The 20,234-nt window shown below is 34.2% G+C and overlaps 1 protein-coding gene across 1 annotated transcript in view; it reads right to left on the bottom strand.

Annotated features, from left to right (window-relative positions):
- Positions 1–1,714: 1,714 nt before the first annotated feature.
- Positions 1,715–20,234, bottom strand: part of LOC125648411 (uncharacterized) — a 109,381-nt gene continuing 90,861 nt past the window's right edge. The window contains exons 14-15 of the mRNA XM_048875514.2: positions 5,825–5,899; positions 1,715–2,075 (exon numbers count right to left, since the gene is read on the bottom strand). Of these exons, the coding sequence (XP_048731471.1) occupies positions 1,974–2,075; positions 5,825–5,899 (177 nt within the window). The 3' untranslated portion in view covers positions 1,715–1,973. The remainder of the gene's footprint in view (positions 2,076–5,824; positions 5,900–20,234) is intronic.

Here is a 20,234-nt window from a genome sequence, read left to right as displayed (position 1 = left end):
TACTGTTTATTTAGTATTGAACATGTTAATAGGTACATGTTATTTTGGGAATGTAGTATACACTGTATAATTTCGTAAGACATGAATTTGTAGAAATTTAAAGATATATGTAACCACTTTCCATAATACACTGTCTTCTATTTTTTTTGTACGTATTTCTCACAAATGTCCTCTCTGCCAGGGAAGTCCCTATCCCATTGTTTGTGTTTATAATGTGTCGTCTTTAATGCGGTATGGAACACCGTAACAGCCATGTTGAATTTGCCAACATTTTTATAAATTCAAATGGCCATATCTTGAAAACGCCCCAACATAAATTTATCAAACAACCTTCATTTACGTTTTATTTTATACACACTTTCAAAAAATCATAGTGTAGAAAAATATGTTAAGTGGCCCATGGTCTATAACATGTCAGTTAGACATCAGCAGATTTTGTGGGATCATCTGACTCAAACTGATTCACAGACTGAATGCTCGTTGTGGTAGACAAATGGCGGAAATCACAATATCTGGACGATTATGTGGCATAATCCAGTGTATCATATTCTTTAATATTTTAACAAGTCATCATTTTGTTATCTGGTCTGTTTTGGTTCTTAATAATTGGACAGACAGGGATATATTTTGTTTTTGAGTAAAGTAATTCAACATTGTTTTTAAGGGTTCTTTTCTTCTCACTATTCAATTTATTTTGAATATTTGAACAGGCAAAGTTGGAGTTGTTGGTTTTTTTTTGACAGAGTGGGTAGGAGGTTGTTAATGAGCAGATAAGGCAAAATTATTACTATTTATTCATACTTGAATTACAAAGGAATAATATTTTTATTCAGAATTTAGTGGTTTCTTTAAAAAGTAAAATCTTAAAATTCATAGTCAGGTTAACATTCTCACTGTAAGTACATATACTTGAATTGGTTGTGTACATTTGTGTATATAGACTTGCATACATATATCCTGCATTGTGTTATTATTATTTTATTATGTCTGTAGTATAGTTACGTACTTTATCCGATATGTACTGGCAATAGTCGGATCATCTGATTTCTGTCAGTGGGATAAAGCAGTCCATTTACACAGTACATATGTCTTGTCAAAATAGGTCATAGTAAATTTTTTATTATTTAATCGAAGCATCATTTATGTCAATTTTAGCTAATAACCAAGATTCTTTAAAATGGGGAGGGATGTAGTATAGCTAAATATATCGGGGGTTTTCAGAAAGGTAATCTGACCCTGTGATCAATACATAAGTACTGGTCATCCCATTATCCCAGACACCCTGCAAGCAGTTGTGACACAAACCCAGGCCAGAGACGACGTTCTCCGTCTCCAAGTCCTACAACTCTAGACTATGTACGGTGAGTACCTTAGGATAATCCTAAGCACTGTGCATGCATTTAAGATATTCTGCACTTCACTACATCAATAAAATGTACTAAAACAGCCAATTACTATAGTCCACACTGCTAAGTTTGCCATGTAAACAGCTTGTAGAATTGGTCACATGATTGGCAACATTACAAACCAACAGAAAGGATGACTGTTATGCTTGGAAAATCATTACATCTATTGTAGAACGTATTGAACAGAATTTGGTTCTGTACTGAATATGAGGTTAATTGGTCTTGTGCACCCTGGTGAGCACTACTCTTGGTTTGTCGCCTTCAAAAATAATGCATCAGTTTTGCAAATGAATGTTCAATACAAAACAGACATTCTAAAATTTATTTCAATGATTTTACTTTTGCAATACTAGCAATAATACTGTAAATAATATTTATATTATCAAATATAACTGTACACATAATTGAGTTTTGACACATCACAGTTTGCTGTAAAATAAATCTTATATATCAATTTACATATACATATCCTTGAAAAGAAAACAAATATGAATTAATTAAATGATATATTTTTATCATTGCTTTTAAGAAAAGAATGTAACTTTTCAGTAATTCATTTGTCATATTTCAGGCTGTAGTAACTTCCTTGATGAAATAAGGTATTTTTCTGTGTTGAAACCACTCCCTCAGTAAGTGTTCATCTCCTTGGAATATGGACTCCAGAACAAACTGGTCAATAAATTTAAAAAAAAACTAATGAATACCATTATATACTAAGCATGTTTTCAGTATTACTGGTAAAAATAATAGTAAAGGTTACATATTGCTATTGAATACTAGTAATTTTTTTAAATCAAATATTTCCGCAAATAGTGATTCATAAGAGAAAATAAAAATTTGAGTTAATCAAGTTTATCCCTGATTTCAATGAAGACTGAAAATGATTTGATAGTTCTTGCTGAATGCTGCAGATAGAATTTAATGTGAAAATTAACATTTAAAAAGTCAGATGATTGCAATTTAATCCCTCGGGGAGAAGCAGGTTATAAAATGGATAGTAAAACTTTCAGTTGGTCTTAAATTTTCCATTCTGTAATCTTACTTTCAGCATGATATTAAAACACCAAAAGTAAATAAAAGGCCCATGGGTCAGAACGTTCACCTGAGTAATATGCAACATCTCTTTAATATAAAAGATGAAACTTATGTGAAACCTTCCTGTCATAGTTCATATTCTAAGTTATTCAAATCATTGCTCTAGGGAGTAGAATGGGACCACAACAGGGATCAAAGTTTTACATGAAAATAAATAGGAAATAATTTTCAAAAATCATCTTGCTCAAGATCAGCAAGACCCTGATTAGTCATTGATGTGCAAGCATCCTCAGGTAGTGTAGATTCAAGTTTCTTCGAAGTTTTGCCCCAGGGGGATAGGGTGGGACCACAACAGGTGATAAAACTTTTACATGGCCATACACTGTATATATGGGATATCATTTTCGAAAATTTTCAAGAACATCAGGACCATGAATAGTCATGCAGTATTACAGTCCCCGAAACATTCTACTTTACCATGCAAATGGTGAACAAACACAGAGCGAATGGTGTGTGAACGCTGATTGCAACTTGGTGAACAAACACAGAATGCTACCGGAGTGCAAAGTGAACAAACAAACAATAATTAAACGAATGCATGTATATCTCATGGTTTGAAGGGTGTTCGATGCAGGATAAAATTTCCTATACTTGTGTGCAATTTGTTTATTATCATTTTTCTAGATCATTTTCTTATTCCTTTTTTTTTTTATCCTTTGAATATAATTTACTTTATATCGATGGAAACTTGACTCACTTGAGCAGATAAATACATGACATTTAAAATTCTAAATGTAGATCTTTTGTATTATTTCTTACATCATTATTTTTTTAATTTTAAGTTTCATGAAAATGAATAACATTATCCTATCAATTTTTTAACAGCCTAGGAATTTTCTTTACTAGAAATCGGGCTCAAAATTTCCATTAATTTCATTGAAAGCATGAATATGTATTCATAGATTACTGCAGACAATAAGAATATATCAGGGTGTGAAGCCACTTTTGGTCTAAAAAACATAGGGTTATAGGAAATTTTTTTGCAGTTTATAGGGCAAATATAGGGATTTTTACAGTAGATTTATAGGAATAAATGGGGTTTTTATCAAAGAATTTGTATAAAAGTTTATTGTTTCTGCATAAAAATCTAGCAAGCATAGCATCTTACTGGAGAAGAAATAATATTAACATAAACAAAGACAAAATCCTTTCAGATGTGGACAGTTTTCCATCCAATAGACAGTTCTTATACAATCATCATAGTTATTTTCTTCATAACAATCTAATTAAATATCAATCTAGCATCAGCTCCTGGAATTTTTGGGGTTTTTTTCTTATCATTTTTTTAAAAATAGCACTGTCATTTTTTTTTTTTTTTTTTTTTTTTTGGATATATAGGGCTTTATAGGGATTTTAATGACTTATAGGGAAAATAAGGAACCTTCAAGTTTATAGGAAAATATAGGAATATAAACAGAGACTTGACAACATGATATATTCAAAATCATGAGGTAATAATGAATGAATATTCTTTCCTCAGTAAGATTTTTAGATATTATCTACATCCACAGAGAAAAGAGTTCTATAAAGTCAGACATAAATCGCAATCGTAAGTGCTATGACTACGATAGGTTTTGTGAACACTCGTATATGTGATTGTAAATGTAATAGTATGTTTATGATAGGTTTTGTGAACACTCGTATATGTGATTGTAAATGTAATAGTATGTTTATGATAGGTTTTGTGAACACTCGTATATGTGATTGTAAATGTAATAGTATGTTTATGATAGGTTTTGTGAACACTCGTATATGTGATTGTAAATGTAATAGTATGTTTATGATCGGTTAGAGAAGCGGCCGCCTAAAACTCAGAGAAACTGTGGCCTATAAAGATGCAAGTTTTACATGTTCTAATATTATTGTTTTAAAGCTGCAATTTTTACATCTGATGTAAGGGGATTTTAAATACCTTTGTAAAGTTCATTTGAACTTTCAACACAATAAATAATGTCTCTAATTTGATTAACCTGATTTAATTTGTTCAAACATTCTAATTTTATTTGCCTTTGTTGTAGCTTTTTACCACAATACACACCCCATTTCACCTAATTATCTGTTGTCCCAATATCTCATAAACAGGGACATGTAAACACATGCTAATTAGGATCTATGTCTAAATGTGTACTGTTTGTGGGCAGCAAAATGAAACTGAAATAAAATCATGTTATTTATATTGAATCAAAAAGTGACATGGACAAGTTGATTAATGTTACTACGAACAATCACCAATCGCAATTGGTTTCTACAAATACCCCAAATTATAAAGAACAATTAGAACTAGAACTGTCCTTTTGGGACTAATACCCACCATGGGGCACACTATATAATGGATAAAAACAGACTTCCTCAGATCAAACCAGAAGTTGTCTAATCAAATGGTCATCTAGTATATTGTTTTTTTTTACTGAATATATTGCTTTTAAACAAATTTATTGAGTCAAATATCAAAAGATCTCCGGTGATGCACAATATAAACACCATACCAATAAATAGGATTTTCTGAGAATGTAATTGTTTATTATCATTTCTCTTAATGTAGAACATGATTTTAAAATTGCTAGAGTATGAACCCCCACCCCCTCCCACTTTTCATACATTCACAATAAATCAAAATGTAAGGTACATAAATGTTATTTTACTTAAATAGAAAATGTATGTAAAAGGTCTGATTCAAACCTTTAAATTTGCTTTTGAAATATTCTCCAAAGAGACCCCTCCCTCTTTAAACAATATAGAAATTAGCATAACTTTCTAATACTTTAAATATTAATTCTAATTCAAAATAAGAAATGCATAACTTCAGTCTGAGAACAATGTTTTTACAACCTTTAAATCAAATCCCTTCATGAATTTTTAAGATATACTCTTTTTAGTTTAAAAAATGAATAATTGCACAAGTAGAAAAAAAAGCCAGTAAATTGAATAAAAATTGTCCAATCAATAAATATGAAAATATCAGGTGCACAACTTCATATGGTGAGTAATGAGTGTACAAATCAGAAAAATCCATGATTTAGTTTCTTAGAACATACATGGACAAAATATGTCTACAGACAGACGGACATGGTGATTCCAATATACCCCCCCCCCCCCTTCGTTTGCGGGGGTATAAACAAATAGTTTGATCAGTAACCTATGCATGAAATGTTGTCAAACTATGTAGAAATAGGATCATATGAAATAATGGTTGCCATGGATATGACACTTTGAATAGTATATATAAGCATACCATCCCTGTGTGGGAAAAATGATATACTTGCCAATTCCAAAATTACTACTTAGACTGGTGTGTATATAAATATCAATCCATAGTAACTGACCTTGAGGGCTCTCTGTACTGGTATTGTGAATAACTCGTATGCTGGAAGGGACATCAGAAGCAAACAGAGCTTAGCCTGTAATGTTTATGAAAGAGGATTAAATAGAGAGAGCTGATACAGGCAGAACCTGCTTCCAAATCCTTATTATGTTCCCCAAACAAAGTTTGGGAACATATTGTTTTTACTCTGTTTCTTATTAAGGTCTTCCGTCTCCTGCGGAAGACCTTACTATTATTGTTCGCGTTCTTCTTCTTCATTATTATTATTAAGGTCTTCCGTCTCCTGCGGAAGACCTTACTATTATTGTTCGCGTTCTTCTTCTTCATTATTATTATTATTTTCCTTGGTAGTACACGCGTTTTTCTCAGCCATTTCTCGATCGATTTTCACGAAATTTTCAGGAAAGATTTGTTTTGGTGACGAGACTTTGCTTGCAAAATTTCGTGCTTGACGTCACTTCCGGTCAGGAGTTATCTCTCTTTTAGTGACTTTTTGAAGGGCCTTGTTGTCCACACATCTCCTCCGTTAGTTTTGAAGCTAGAGTCTTGAAATTTCTACACAAGATAGAGTAAACATTTTAGAAGATTTGTGGGGGATTCGATTTTACCGGAGGCGATTTGCCTAAACGCTCGCCTGGACCTGAAAAAATGGATGCCAAAATTTTTCGCCCATTTCGGCGATTTTTGACCTTTCATCTCCAATATCTTTTTTCTTGCAAATATTTTGTTAAGACATGTAGAACAAAAGTTGTGCACATTTACGAGATCTTTTCGAAAATATCAAGATTTAGGGGCTAGCCCCTTCAATTAGGGATCTAGAAGGGCTCAAAGTCTAGATCAAATATCTCAAAAATCGTTAATATTTTGGTATAAGTCAAAGAACAAAAAATGTTCATCTCAACAATCCAAATCTATTTATATAAAAATTGAGGTCATATGTTACGTAATAAGGGATTTTAAGGGCCAAAACCATAAATGCCGATTTCGGTGATTTTTGACCTTTGATCTCCAATATCTTTTTTCTTGCAAATATTTTGTTAAGACATGTAGAACAAAAGTTGTGCACATTTACGATATCTTTTCGAAAATATCAAGATTTAGGGGCTAGCCCCTTAAATTAGGGATCTAGAAGGGCTCAAAGTCTAGATCAAATATCTCAAAAATCGTTAATATTTTGGTATAAGTCAAAGAACAAAAAATGTTCATCTCAACAATCCAAATCTATTTATATAAAAATTTAGGTCATATGTTACGTAATAAGGGATTTTAAGGGCCAAAACCATAAATTTTTTACCCCTTGTATCTCGAAAACGACAAATATTTTGAAAAGCAATAAAGAACAAAAGTTGTTCAGAATGCATATTTCGTTTTTACCCTATGTGGCCCCGTTAGGGAGCTACAGTTTGGCCCCTAAAAATTACTTCTAGAAATAACTCGAGAACGGTAAAGAATTTCTAAATACTTGTTGAACAAACAATGTTTGAAATGTCATGACCTTTCTTACGATATCAAGCAAAAGGGGCTGACCCTTTAAATTAGGGGCCCAGAAGGGTCCAAAGGTTTATGAGAATATCTCAGAAACTATTAATATTTTGTAATAAGTCATTGAAGGGGAAATGTTCATCTAAACGAGCTTGTTCTTATCAAATCAAAAAGTAGGTCATATGTTACGTAATAAGGGATTTTAAGGGCCAAAATCATAAATAATTGACGCCTCATATCTTGAAAACGACAAATATTTTGAAAAGCATTATTGAACAAAAGTTGTTCAGAATGATAATCTAAACAATATGTACATTTCGTTTTTTCCCTATGTGGCCCCGTTAGGGAGCTACAGTTTGGCCCCTAAATATTTCTTGTAGAGATAACTCGAGAACGGTAAAGAATTTCTAAATACTTGTTGAGCAAAAAATGTTTAAAATGACAAGGCCTTTCTTACGATATCAAGCAAAACGGGCTGGCCCTTTAAATTAGGGTTTCAGAAGGGTCCAAATGTTTTTGAGAATATCTCAGAAACTATTAATATTTTATAATAAGTTGTAGAAGCGGAAATGTTCATCTCAACGAGCTTGATCTTATCAAATCAAAAAGTAGGTCATATGTTACGTAATTAGAGATTTTAAGGGCCAAAATCGTAAATATTTGACGCCTCATATCTTTAAAACGACATATTTTTTGAAAAGCATTATTGAACAAAAGTTGTTCAATGTGTCATAACCTATCGATCAATATAAAAAAATGGGTCTGTGGGCCTCATGGCTCGCCTGTAGAGTCGATTTTTGTCGATATCAGTCGAATTCAAAAACTTGTAACTGGTAAATATTTTGTAAGGACATATTGAACAAAAGTTGTTCAGTTTATCGAAATCTATCGATTGATATCAAGAAATAGGCCTATGGTCCTAATGGCTCGCCTGTAGAGTCGATTTTTTGTCGATATCGGTCGATCTCAATAACTTTTTACAGGTAAATATTTTGTAAAGACATATAGAACTAAAGTTGTTGAGTCTATAGAGGGCTAACAAATGACATCAAGAAATAGGCCCGCGGGCCTTATGGCTCGCCTGGAGAGTCGAATTTCACCGCAACTTTGCTTCAGAAGCTTATGATATGAAAAATTGATTATATCTAAAGTGTCTTAAAGTCGGAAACTAAATTGGGACTCATTTGTCTTTTTTTTTTTTTTTTTTAACTCCGAGTGCATCAACAAATCGGACGGAAGACCTACTCGTTGCTCGCAACGAGATCGTGTCTAGTTAAGGTCTTCCGTTTCCAACGGAAGACCTTCTAGTGATTCTACTGTTTATTATTTTTTTTTTTTTTTTTTCCCTTTCGTCTCCGAGACCGTTGGATGGATTTTCCTGAAACTTTCACAGGTTATAGACAACGATGGTACCTCGAGGCATTTTTTTCATTTTTTCAAAATTCACTTCCGTTCGTCAGATACGTCCGATTTTCCGGTTTTTGAAAGAAACTTTGTCCGGGGGGTAAACTTGAAAACCACTAAAGATAATCGAATGAAACTTTCAGGGATGATAGATCTATATTCTCTATGGTGCGTGCATGTATTATTTTTTGTAGCCGTCACTTCCGGTCGTCACCGGAAGTGATTAAATAAATCATCAATTTCAAACTTTTTTCTTTCAAATTGAAACCTACTTTGGTTTACTATATCTCGTTCTAATTCTCAAAAAATGTTGACCCCACCGGAAGTTGAATCTTCAACTTCCGGTTATATCAAAGAAAGCCCACTCATTCTCTCATTTTTCAGTGCCATAAATCTCAGTCATGAAACTAGTTAATGAGTTGAGTTTTACATATGTTATAGTCACTATAAATGTCTAGAGTAACGTCAAATATTTTTGTAAAATTCACTTCCGGTCGGCAAATACGGCTTATTAGCTGTTTTCGTTGTCTAGCGTTTTTCTCAGAAACAGTAAAAGATAGAGTCACCAAATTTTCAGAGTGAATAGGTCTCACTTTGTAGGCGTGTAGTAGTGGGTTAAGAATGTCGGCCGTCACTTCCGGTCGTCACCGGAAGTGATTAATGAATCATAAATTTCAAACTTTTTTCTTTCAAATTGAAACCTATATCGGTTTTCTAGGTCTCGTTCTAATTCTCAAAAAATGTTGACCCCACCGGAAGTTGAATTTCCAACTTCCGGTTATATCAAAGAAAAACTATTCATTCTCTCATTTTTCAGTGCCATAAATCTCGGTCATGAAACAAGTTAATGATTTGAATTTTATATCTGTTATAGATGCTATAAATGTCTAGAGTATATTTAAATATTTTTATAAAATTCACTTCCGGTGGTGAGATATGGGGTGGACATATTCAAACCTTGTCTTTTCACTTTCTCAATAATGAATATAGATAGATGCTTGAAACTTCTAGAGTTGATCAACTAACATTAGTCCAACGTACACATACATTCAATTTTTTCATCCGTCACTTCCGGTCTCTACCGGAAGTATTTGAAAAAAAGTCGATTTTCCAATTTCTTCGAGTCTGGATATATTTTCTTGATATTTCCAGGAATAATGTCTGATGAAATGACCTTGCTATAATTATTTTTGTTTTTACAAAATTCACTTCCGGTCCGGAAATATGGCCGATTTTCTGTTTCTCAAAAGGAATTTTGTCCAGCATTATACTTCGAAAAGGTAAAATATAGGTTCATCAAATATTCAGGGATGATCAATCTCCGTTTGTAAGAGTGCAGTAGGGGGTTGAACATGTCGACCCTCACTTCCTGTCGTCACCGGAAGTGATGGAAAGAATCGCAAATTTCAAACTTTTTCCTTTAAATTGAAACCTATACTAGTTTATTAACTCTCTTTCAAAGTGTCAAAAGAATATTGACTCTGTCGGTAGTCAAAACGACTACTTCCGGTTTCTTGATAAAATGCCTTTTTACTTTTCGTCTCTTTGTCCCCATAAATCTCGCTTATATTTGAAGTCTTTCATATGATTTTCACATGTCTTAATAAAAGTATCAACTTCTAAAGTTTTGATAATTTTGTTTTTCAAAATTGACTTCCGGTCGGTAGTAACCTACTACTTTTTCTTTCTTTAGTCTACTTGTTTTTGTTGAGAACTCTTTCAGATAGAGACGTGAAATTATCAGGGAATATCAACAGTAAAGAGTCGCTCTCATTTATAGGAAAACGCATCTGAATAGTACTTCCGGTCGTCACCGGAAGTTACGAGAGAGGAGTAAAAATTTCGATAATACATTTCTCATTCATTGTTAAGGCACATTTTCTGATACATTTAAATGGTTTTTGTAGGATTAGAAAGCTCTTAACCGGAAGTTGTCTAACGGAAGACCTACTCATTACTAGTAATGAGTGTCTAGTTATTTAGGTCTTCCGTTTCCAACGGAAGACCTTCTAGTGATTCTACTGTTTATTAGGGTCTTCCGTCTTCAGCGGAAGACCCTTCTATTATTCTATTGTTGATTTTTCACTTTTCTTTTTATTATTAGGGTCTTCCGTCTTCAGCGGAAGACCCTTCTATTATTCTATTGTTGATTTTTCACTTTTCTTATTATTAAGGTCTTCCGTCTCCTGCGGAAGACCTTACTATTATTGTTCGCGTTCTTCTTCTTCATTATTATTATTATTATTATTATTATTATTTTCCTTGGTAGTACACGCGTTTTCCTCAGCCATTTCTCGATCGATTTTCACGAAATTTTCAGGAAAGATGTCTTTTGATGACGAGACTTTGCTTGCAAAATTTCGTGATTGACGTCACTTCCGGTCAGGAGTTATCTCTCTTTTAGTGACTTTTTGAAGGGCCTTGTTGTCCACGCATCTCCTCCGTTAGTTTTGAAGCTAGAGTCTTGAAATTTCTACACAAGATAGAGTAAACATTTTAGAAGATTTGTGGGGGATTCGATTTTACCGGAGGCGATTTGCCTAAACGCTCGCCTGGACCTGAAAAAATGGATGCCAAAATTTTTCGCCCATTTCGGCGATTTTTGACCTTTCATCTCCAATATCTTTTTTCTTGCAAATATTTTGTTAAGACATGTAGAACAAAAGTTGTGCACATTTACGAGATCTTTTCGAAAATATCAAGATTTAGGGGCTAGCCCCTTCAATTAGGGATCTAGAAGGGCTCAAAGTCTAGATCAAATATCTCAAAAATCGTTAATATTTTGGTATAAGTCAAAGAACAAAAAATGTTCATCTCAACAATCCAAATCTATTTATATAAAAATTGAGGTCATATGTTACGTAATAAGGGATTTTAAGGGCCAAAACCATAAATTTTTTACCCCTTGTATCTCGAAAACGACAAATATTTTGAAAAGCAATAAAGAACAAAAGTTGTTCAGAATGATGATCTGAACAATATGCATATTTCGTTTTTACCCTATGTAGCCCCGTTAGGGAGCTACAGTTTGGCCCCTAAAAATTACTTCTAGAAATAACTCGAGAACGGTAAAGAATTTCTAAATACTTGTTGAACAAAAAATGTTTGAAATGTCATGTCCTTTCTTACGATATCAAGCAAAAGGGGCTGACCCTTTAAATGAGGGGCCCAGAAGGGTCCAAAGCTTTATGAGAATATCTCAGAAACTATTAATATTTTGTAATAAGTCATTGAAGCGGAAATGTTCATCTAAACGAGCTTGTTCTTATCAAATCAAAAAGTAGGTCATATGTTACGTAATAAGGGATTTTAAGGGCCAAAATCATAAATAATTGACGCCTCATATCTTGAAAACGACAAATATTTTGAAAAGCATTATTGAACAAAAGTTGTTCAGAATGATAATCTAAACAATATGTACATTTCGTTTTTTCCCTATGTGGCCCCGTTAGGGAGCTACAGTTTGGCCCCTAAATATTTCTTGTAGAGATAACTCGAGAACGGTAAAGAATTTCTAAATACTTGTGGAGCAAAAAATGTTTCAAATGACAAGGCCTTTCTTACGATATCAAGCAAAACGGGCTGGCCCTTTAAATTAGGGGTTCAGAAGGGTCCAAATGTTTTGGAGAATATCTCAGAAACTATTAATATTTTATAATAAGTTGTAGAAGCGGAAATGTTTATCTCAACGAGCTTGATCTTATCAAATCAAAAAGTAGGTCATATGTTACGTAATTAGAGATTTTCAGGGCCAAAATCGTAAATATTTGACGCCTCATATCTTTAAAACGACATATTTTTGGAAAAGCATTATTGAACAAAAGTTGTTCAATGTGTCATAACCTATCGATCAATATCAAAAAATGGGTCTGTGGCCCTCATGGCTCGCCTGTAGAGTCGATTTTTGTCGATATCAGTCGATTTCAAAAACTTGTAACTGGTAAATATTTTGTAAGGACATATTGAACAAAAGTTGTTCAGTTTATCGAGATCTATCGATTGATATCAAGAAATAGGCCTATGGTCCTAATGGCTCGCCTGTAGAGTCGATTATTAGTCAATATCGGTCGATCTCAATAACTTTTTACAGGTAAATATTTTGTAAAGACATATAGAACTAAAGTTGTTGAGTCTATAGAGGGCTAACAAATGACATCAAGAAATAGGCCCGCGGGCCTTATGGCTCGCCTGGAGAGTCGAATTTCAAACGAATTTCACCGCAACTTTGCTTCAGAAGCTTATGATATGAAAAATTGATTATATCTAAAGTGTCTTAAAGTCGGAAACTAAATTGGGACTCATTTGTCTTCTTTTTTTTTTTTAACTCCGAGTGCATCAACAAATCGGACGGAAGACCTACTCGTTGCTCACAACGAGATCGTGTCTAGTTATTATTATTATTCTTTTTTTTTCTCCTTACCGATTTTTGTGCAGAAGATTTCTCGGAGATGGCTGGATCGATTTGCTTCAAATTTTCAGGATAGATGCATTGCCATTTGAAGTTTGTACCGCCGTTTCAATTTTTGAAAAATCACTTCCGGTTGGAAGTTATCCCCCTTTTATCGATTTTCAGATGACCATTTTGTCCAGACAAAAACTCAAAAACGATAAAAGCTAGAGTGCTGAAATTTTCAGTGATGTTAGACGACATGTTGTAGTTGTGCACCTGGGTTTTAAAGATTTCCGGATTTGCCTAGTATGGAAGCTCGGTAGGGGTCGAAAATGAAGTTTAAAAAAGTGTTCAATTTTTTTCCACGTTTTAAATCAGAACTTTTTACTCATAAATATTTTGTTTAGATATATATAACAAAAGTTGTACAGTTTATTGAGATCTTTCGTGTCATATCAAGAAATAGGCCCATAGGCCTCATGGCTCGCCTGAACCATTGAATTTCTGTTACAATGATTAACTTTTTTCTCACGAAACTTTTGATAAGACATGTAGAATAAAAGTTGTTCAGTTTTGCAAGATCTATTTAAAGATATCTTTAAAAAGGCTTCCAGGCGTCATGGCTCGCCTGAACAGTCGAATTTGTATCGCAATTAATAACATTGATAACTTTTTTCTCGAGAAACTTTTGACAAGACATTTAGAACAAAAGTTGTTCAGTTTCGCAAGCGTTAACTAACGATGTTAAGAAATAGGCCTGCGGGTTTCATGGCTCACCTGAACAGTTGGATTATTGTTGCAAGCTATAACATTTTAGTCAAGAAACTTTTAATAAGACATCTAGAACAAAAGTTGTTCAGTTTTGCAAGATCTTTCGAACAACATCATGAAAAAGGCGAACGGGCCTAATGGCTCGCCTGAACAGTTTGATTAGTTTCACAATCAATAGCTTTTTTTCTGGAGAAACTTTTGATAAAACATGTAGATCAAAAGTTGTTCAGGTTTGCAAGATCTTTCAAACGATATCAAGAAGAAGGCCCACGGGCCTTATGACTCGCCTTAACAGTCTGATAAATGTCGCAATCAATAACTTTTTTCTCAAGAAAATTTCCATAAGACATGTAGAACAAAATTTGTTCAGTTTTGCGAGATATATCTAGAATGATATCAAAAAATAGGCCTCCGGGCGACATGACTCGCCTGATCAGTCGAATCTGTATTGCAGTAAATAACATTATTAACTTTTTTCTCGAAAAAAAGCTGACCCCTTTAATTAGTTGCCGAGAGGGAGAGAGAGTCCTTAATTTATAACATTTAAATGATCAATATTTGTAAAACATTACCGAAGCTAAATTGTACGTCTACACAATATATTTGTATCATTATTTATGAACGAAAATGTCAGTCAAATTCTTATCTAATCACATCTAAATTTGGACGGAAGACCCACTCGTTGCTCGCAACGAGATCGAATCTAGTTATTATTATTCTTCTTTTTTTTTCTCCTTACCGATTTTGTGCAGAAGATTTCTCGGAGATGGCTTGATCGATTTGCTTCAAATTTTCAGGGTTGATGCGTTGCCATTTGAAGTTTGTACCGCCATTTCAATTTTTGAAAAATCACTTCCGGTTAGAAGTTATCCCCCTTTTATCGATTTTCAGATGACCATTTTGTCCAGACAAAAACGACATAAGCTAGAGTACTGAAATTTTCAGTGATGTTAGACGACATGTTGTAGTTGTGCACCTGGGTTTTCAAAATTTCCGGAAGTGCCTAGTATGGAAGCTCGGTAGGGGTCGAAAATGGAGTTTAGAAAAGTGCCCAATTTTTTTCCACGTTTTAAATCAGAACTTTTTACTCGTAAATATTTTGTTTAGACATATATAACAAAAGTTGTACAGTTTATTGAGATCTTTCGTGCCATATCAAGAAATGGGCCCGTGAGCCTCATGGCTCGCCTGAACCATTGAAGTTCTGTTACAATGATTTACTTTTTTCTCACGAAACTTTTGATAAGACATGTAGAATAAAAGTTGTTCAGTTTTGCAAGATCTATCTAATGATATCAAAAAATAGGCCTGCGGGCGTCATGGCTCGCCTGAACAGTCCAATTTGTATCACAATTAATAACATTAATAACTTTTTTCTCGAGAAACTTTTGACAAGACATGTAGAACAAAAGTTGTTCAGTTTCGGAAGCGTTAACTAACGATCTTAAGAAATAGGCCTGCGGGTCTCATGGCTCACCTGAACAGTTGGGTTATTGTTGCAATCTATAACATTTTTGTCAAGAAACTTTTAATAAGACATATAGAACAAAAGTTGTTCAGTTTTGCAAGATCTTTCGAACAACATCATGAAAAAGGCGAACGGGCCTCATGGCTCGCCTGAACAGTTTGATTAGTGTCACAATTACTAACTTTTTTCTCGAGAATCTTTTGATAAGACATGTAGAACAAAAGTTGTTCAGTTTCGCAAGCGTTAACTAACGATCTTAAGAAATAGGCCTGCGGGTCTCATGGCTCACCTGAACAGTTGGGTTATTGTTGCAATCTATAACATTTTTGTCAAGAAACTTTTAATAAGACATATAGAACAAAAGTTGTTCAGTTTTGCAAGATCTTTCGAACAACATCATGAAAAAGGCGAACGGGCCTCATGGCTCGCCAGAACAGTTTGATTAGTGTCACAATTACTAACTTTTTTCTCGAGAATCTTTTGATAAGACATGTAGAACAAAAGTTGTTCAGTTTTGCAAGATCTTTCAAACGATATCAATAAAAAGGCCCACGGGCCTTATGACTCGCCTTAACAGTCTGATAAATGTCGCAATCAATATTTTTTTTCAAAAGAAAATTTTGATAAGACATGTAGAACAAAATTTCTTCAGTTCTGCTAGATATATCTAGAATGACATAAAAAAAAATAGGCCTCCGGGTGACATGACTCGCCTGATCAGTCGAATTTGTATCGCAGTAAATAACATTATTAACTTTAAGGCTGACCCCTTTAGTTAGTGGCCGAGAGGGGCAGAGAGTCTTTAATTTAGAACACTTAAATGATCAATATTTGTAAAACATTACCGAAGCTAAGTTGTACGTCTAGACAATATATTTGTATCATTATTTATGAACGAAAATCTCAGTCAAATTCTTATCTCATTACATCTAAATTTGGATGGAAGACCCACTCGTTGCTCGCAACGAGATCACATCTAGTTATTATTATTATTTATTATTATTATTCTTTTTCTCCGGTACTTTTTTGTCCGGTAGTGTTCTCAGAAACTACAAAAGGGATCGATATGAAACTTTCCAGGATGATAGTATAGCGTTTGTAGATGTGCATAGTGATAGTCATTTTGTTTGCACGTGCATGCACGCGCGCGCATGTGCATTCCAATTTTGGTACAAAAAATGGAAAATCAGAATATTGAAGGAAGCGATATAAAACCTAAATAGGATGATAGTATATCATTTGTACATATGAAAAATAATAGTTATTTTGCCAGCACGCGCACGCATGCGCGTGCACGCGCATTACAAAATTTGTACGCTAACTTTGGAATCAGTCTAACTTTTTTGTTGTTCATTGAAATGGCTTGAAATTCATATCATAGGTAGATATTGAGACCCTTAACTGATTTACATGGTCAAAATTACCAATTTGCACGCGCATGCACGTGCGCTTCATTTTGATTGGATAATGCTAAAACGTTTGTAACTATCTTATTTATGAAGCGAATGAGATGATATTCACAGCATATGTAGACAATATGTGTATCTATATGTTGGTGTAACAAAAAATGCCAACGCACACGCGCATGCGCGTGCAACGTTTTTTAAATGTTCAATTTTTAAAGGACGATAACGTTTTTGTTTTTCATCAAATTCTATTCATATTAGGGGTTTAGATGTATCTCGGTACTCCTTACAAATTGCTGTGGTTAGAATTACTGCTCAGCACGTGCATGCACGTGTGCTGATTTCTGATTGGACGATTTTAAAATCGCTATAACTTCCTTATATTTGGTGGAAACGTTATGAAATTCATACTGTGGGTATATGATACAAATGCCTGTTGAACGACATCAACAAAAATTCGGAATCATACACGCGTGCGCGTGTATGCACGTGCAACGCTTTCTTTCATTTCTTGGTACTGAAATGACCATATTGAACGTACTACATGTAATTAAAGGCTAAAATAAAATGATTTTTTCCTATAGATTCACAGGGACATCACTTTTTAATTGGGGGAGGTTTGGGGAACATCTGTAACGGTCCCCGTTACAATTAGAACTAGTTGATAATTGTATCATGTTGCTTTCATAAAAAAATACAAATGAATTGCATAAACAAGAGGCCCATAGGCCTAAATGGTCACCTGAGTATGTACAATTTTTTGCTCTTTAGAAATCATTGTGTTCTTTTTGTACATATTTATTTTCATACTTTGTACTTGATGATCGATATATATTGGTATAACACAATAATAATTTACAATTCTTTTATAGGAGAGTAAATTGTATCACATCACAGCAAAATATGATTTTCTATTTGAGTTCTAACAAAATTCGATCAGTACAATTAGTACGGATGAACAATTTGATAAAAAATATGCAGTTTGGTTGATATTGTTTTTTCAAGTGTGTGAACAGGGTTTGAAAAAAGGTGTGGGTTATGTACAGATAACCCACACTTTTAACAAACGAAAGCACACCAAACTATGGTACAAGTAGTGTTTAGACAACGACCTCATGTAAAGATTATTTACTCTGCATATTACTAGCTTTCCTTGCTTTGGGTCGCTATTTGCATGCACTGGTGGCTAAAACAGATAAGACTCAGGAAATTTGTCAACACTGAAATAAATGTTGCCCATGGTGAATAAATTAGGCCCCTAAAACCCAAGTTTTAAAAAATATCTAACACTACTCTCACAATGAGTTGATTGACGAAGGTTGGATATGACGTCACCGTATTTGAAATCGGGGCTTAAAGTCCGTATTGTGGTTAATTATCGCAATATTTCAGCGAACAAACTATTAGAATTAATTACTATAAGCATAAGGAAGACAAAATGCAAATAATTTTTGTATACTTTGAAAACTTGACATGTGTCTTTTAAGATGTACCAGTGTACCAAGTCAGATGTCTGTCAAGCAAAGGGTAAATTCTCAAGATATTGAGTGGACAATATCTTCCTATGTCAAGGGTGGATTGACCCTTGACCTTTTTTTGACCATGTCACCTCAAAATCAATAAGGGTCATCTACTCCTTACAATGTACCAGTGTACCAAGTCTGTTAAACATAGGGTTATCAAGACATTGAGCAGGCAGTATTTTCCTATGTCCAGGTTGACCATTGACCTTTGACCATGTGACCTCAAAATCAGTAAGGGTCATCGACTCTTTACAATGTACCAAGTTTGATGTCTTGTTAAGGAAAGGGTTCTCAAGATAATGAGCAGACAGTATTTTTCTATGTCTAGAGTCTTGACCTTAAAACATGAGACCTCAAAAGCAATAGGGGCCCTCTTCTACTCATAACCAACCCACATGAAATATTACAATCAAGGATATTGAGCGGACATATGGTTTACCAACCAATAGACAGGTGCAAAGCAATATACTGTACCCCTCTTCTTTGAAGGGGGAAAAATAATCTTTAGTTTTAAAGTCAGACATATACAAACAACAATAAACATTAGCTAGATACTAGCTATTTATCAACTTGCATGGATATGGGTGCTGGGGGGGGGGGGGGGGGGGGGGGGAGACATTTTGTGGGAGGTAACTGAATCAACCAATTCAACTCAAAGAGAGTAAAAAAGATTTTTTTTTTTTAAAATGTAATGCATTTTCAACATGATGAACCACAAATTTCACATTGCTCTTTATAATCATCTAAACAGTTTGTCTGCTTGATTTCCAGGAGTAAAGATTTTCTAAAAATACATTGCAGTTTTAACATGATCAACTGAACTCAGGGATCATAATTTTCACATTGCTCATTATCACAGTGTGTCTGCTTGATGTCCAGCAGCAAAGATTTTCTATTGCAATTACAATACATATATGAGCAATCTATGCTTAACCTGGTACCTGAACCCTGGGGTCATGAATTTTACAATTTCGGGAGAGGGTTCAATGTCAATTATAATCATGCAAACACTCTGCCTCCTTGATGTCCAGAAGAAAAGAGGAAGATTTTGTAAGATATACATGTAATGCATTTTCAATATACGGACAATTTAGCTTCACTCTGGGGCATGAACCCTGAGCCCAAGGATCATAATTTCACAGTTTTGGTAGAGAGCTCAATGCTCATTATGATCTGCAAAGATTTTGTAATATATAAAGCATTTTCCATATGTTACTAGCTGCAATAATGTAGCCCACTCTAATTTTTTTTATTCTGATGTTTCCTCTCTTCTCCCCACCCCCACCCCAAAAAGAGGCCTATGGGCCACATCGCTCACCTGAGCCAACTTGGCTCTGCCATTGTTGAAGGTCAACACCAAAGTATAACAACAGGGATGTGACTGAATTCCTCAGAAATCAGAGGAAAACTGGTTAAAAAGGGAGGAAAACACCTCACCCTACCTGGAAAAATATCATTTTCTGCCACTTTAGATCAAATCCAGAGTTTAATTTTTTCGAAAATTTAGCAAATTGGAGGATTTCCTCTGAAAAGAGGAAAAATCACACCCCTGTAACAAGGTCTTGCCATAAAAAAACAAGATATGATTATAATCTTCCGATTATAAAGTCTCCCAAACAAAGTATTGGCTGTATAAAAGCGGCTTTTTCTGAGTACAGTGGAACCTCGATAATCCGGATGCCATTAATCCGGATGCTTCACCTTCCGGACAATTTTTCTAAGGAACGGAATTTTTATATGTTATTTTGAATCATTAATCCGGAAATTCGCGATCCGGACGGTCATTATTTACTATAAAACGTTAAATTGCATTGAAAATTGTACCGTTAATCCAGACGGTGTCGGACAATTTTAGCAAGGCATAAATTATAAAGAAAACAAGCCAAACTGTATGATGAACATTGTTTGGACAGACCGCCGAACCCGTGAATCGTGACAGATGGAAATGGCCGGCCTCTTTAAGAAGT

Source organism: Ostrea edulis, chromosome 6 (genome assembly GCF_947568905.1).
Source record: "Ostrea edulis chromosome 6, xbOstEdul1.1, whole genome shotgun sequence".
NCBI lineage: Eukaryota > Metazoa > Mollusca > Bivalvia > Ostreida > Ostreidae > Ostrea > Ostrea edulis.
This window is presented reverse-complemented; position numbering and strand designations above follow the sequence as displayed.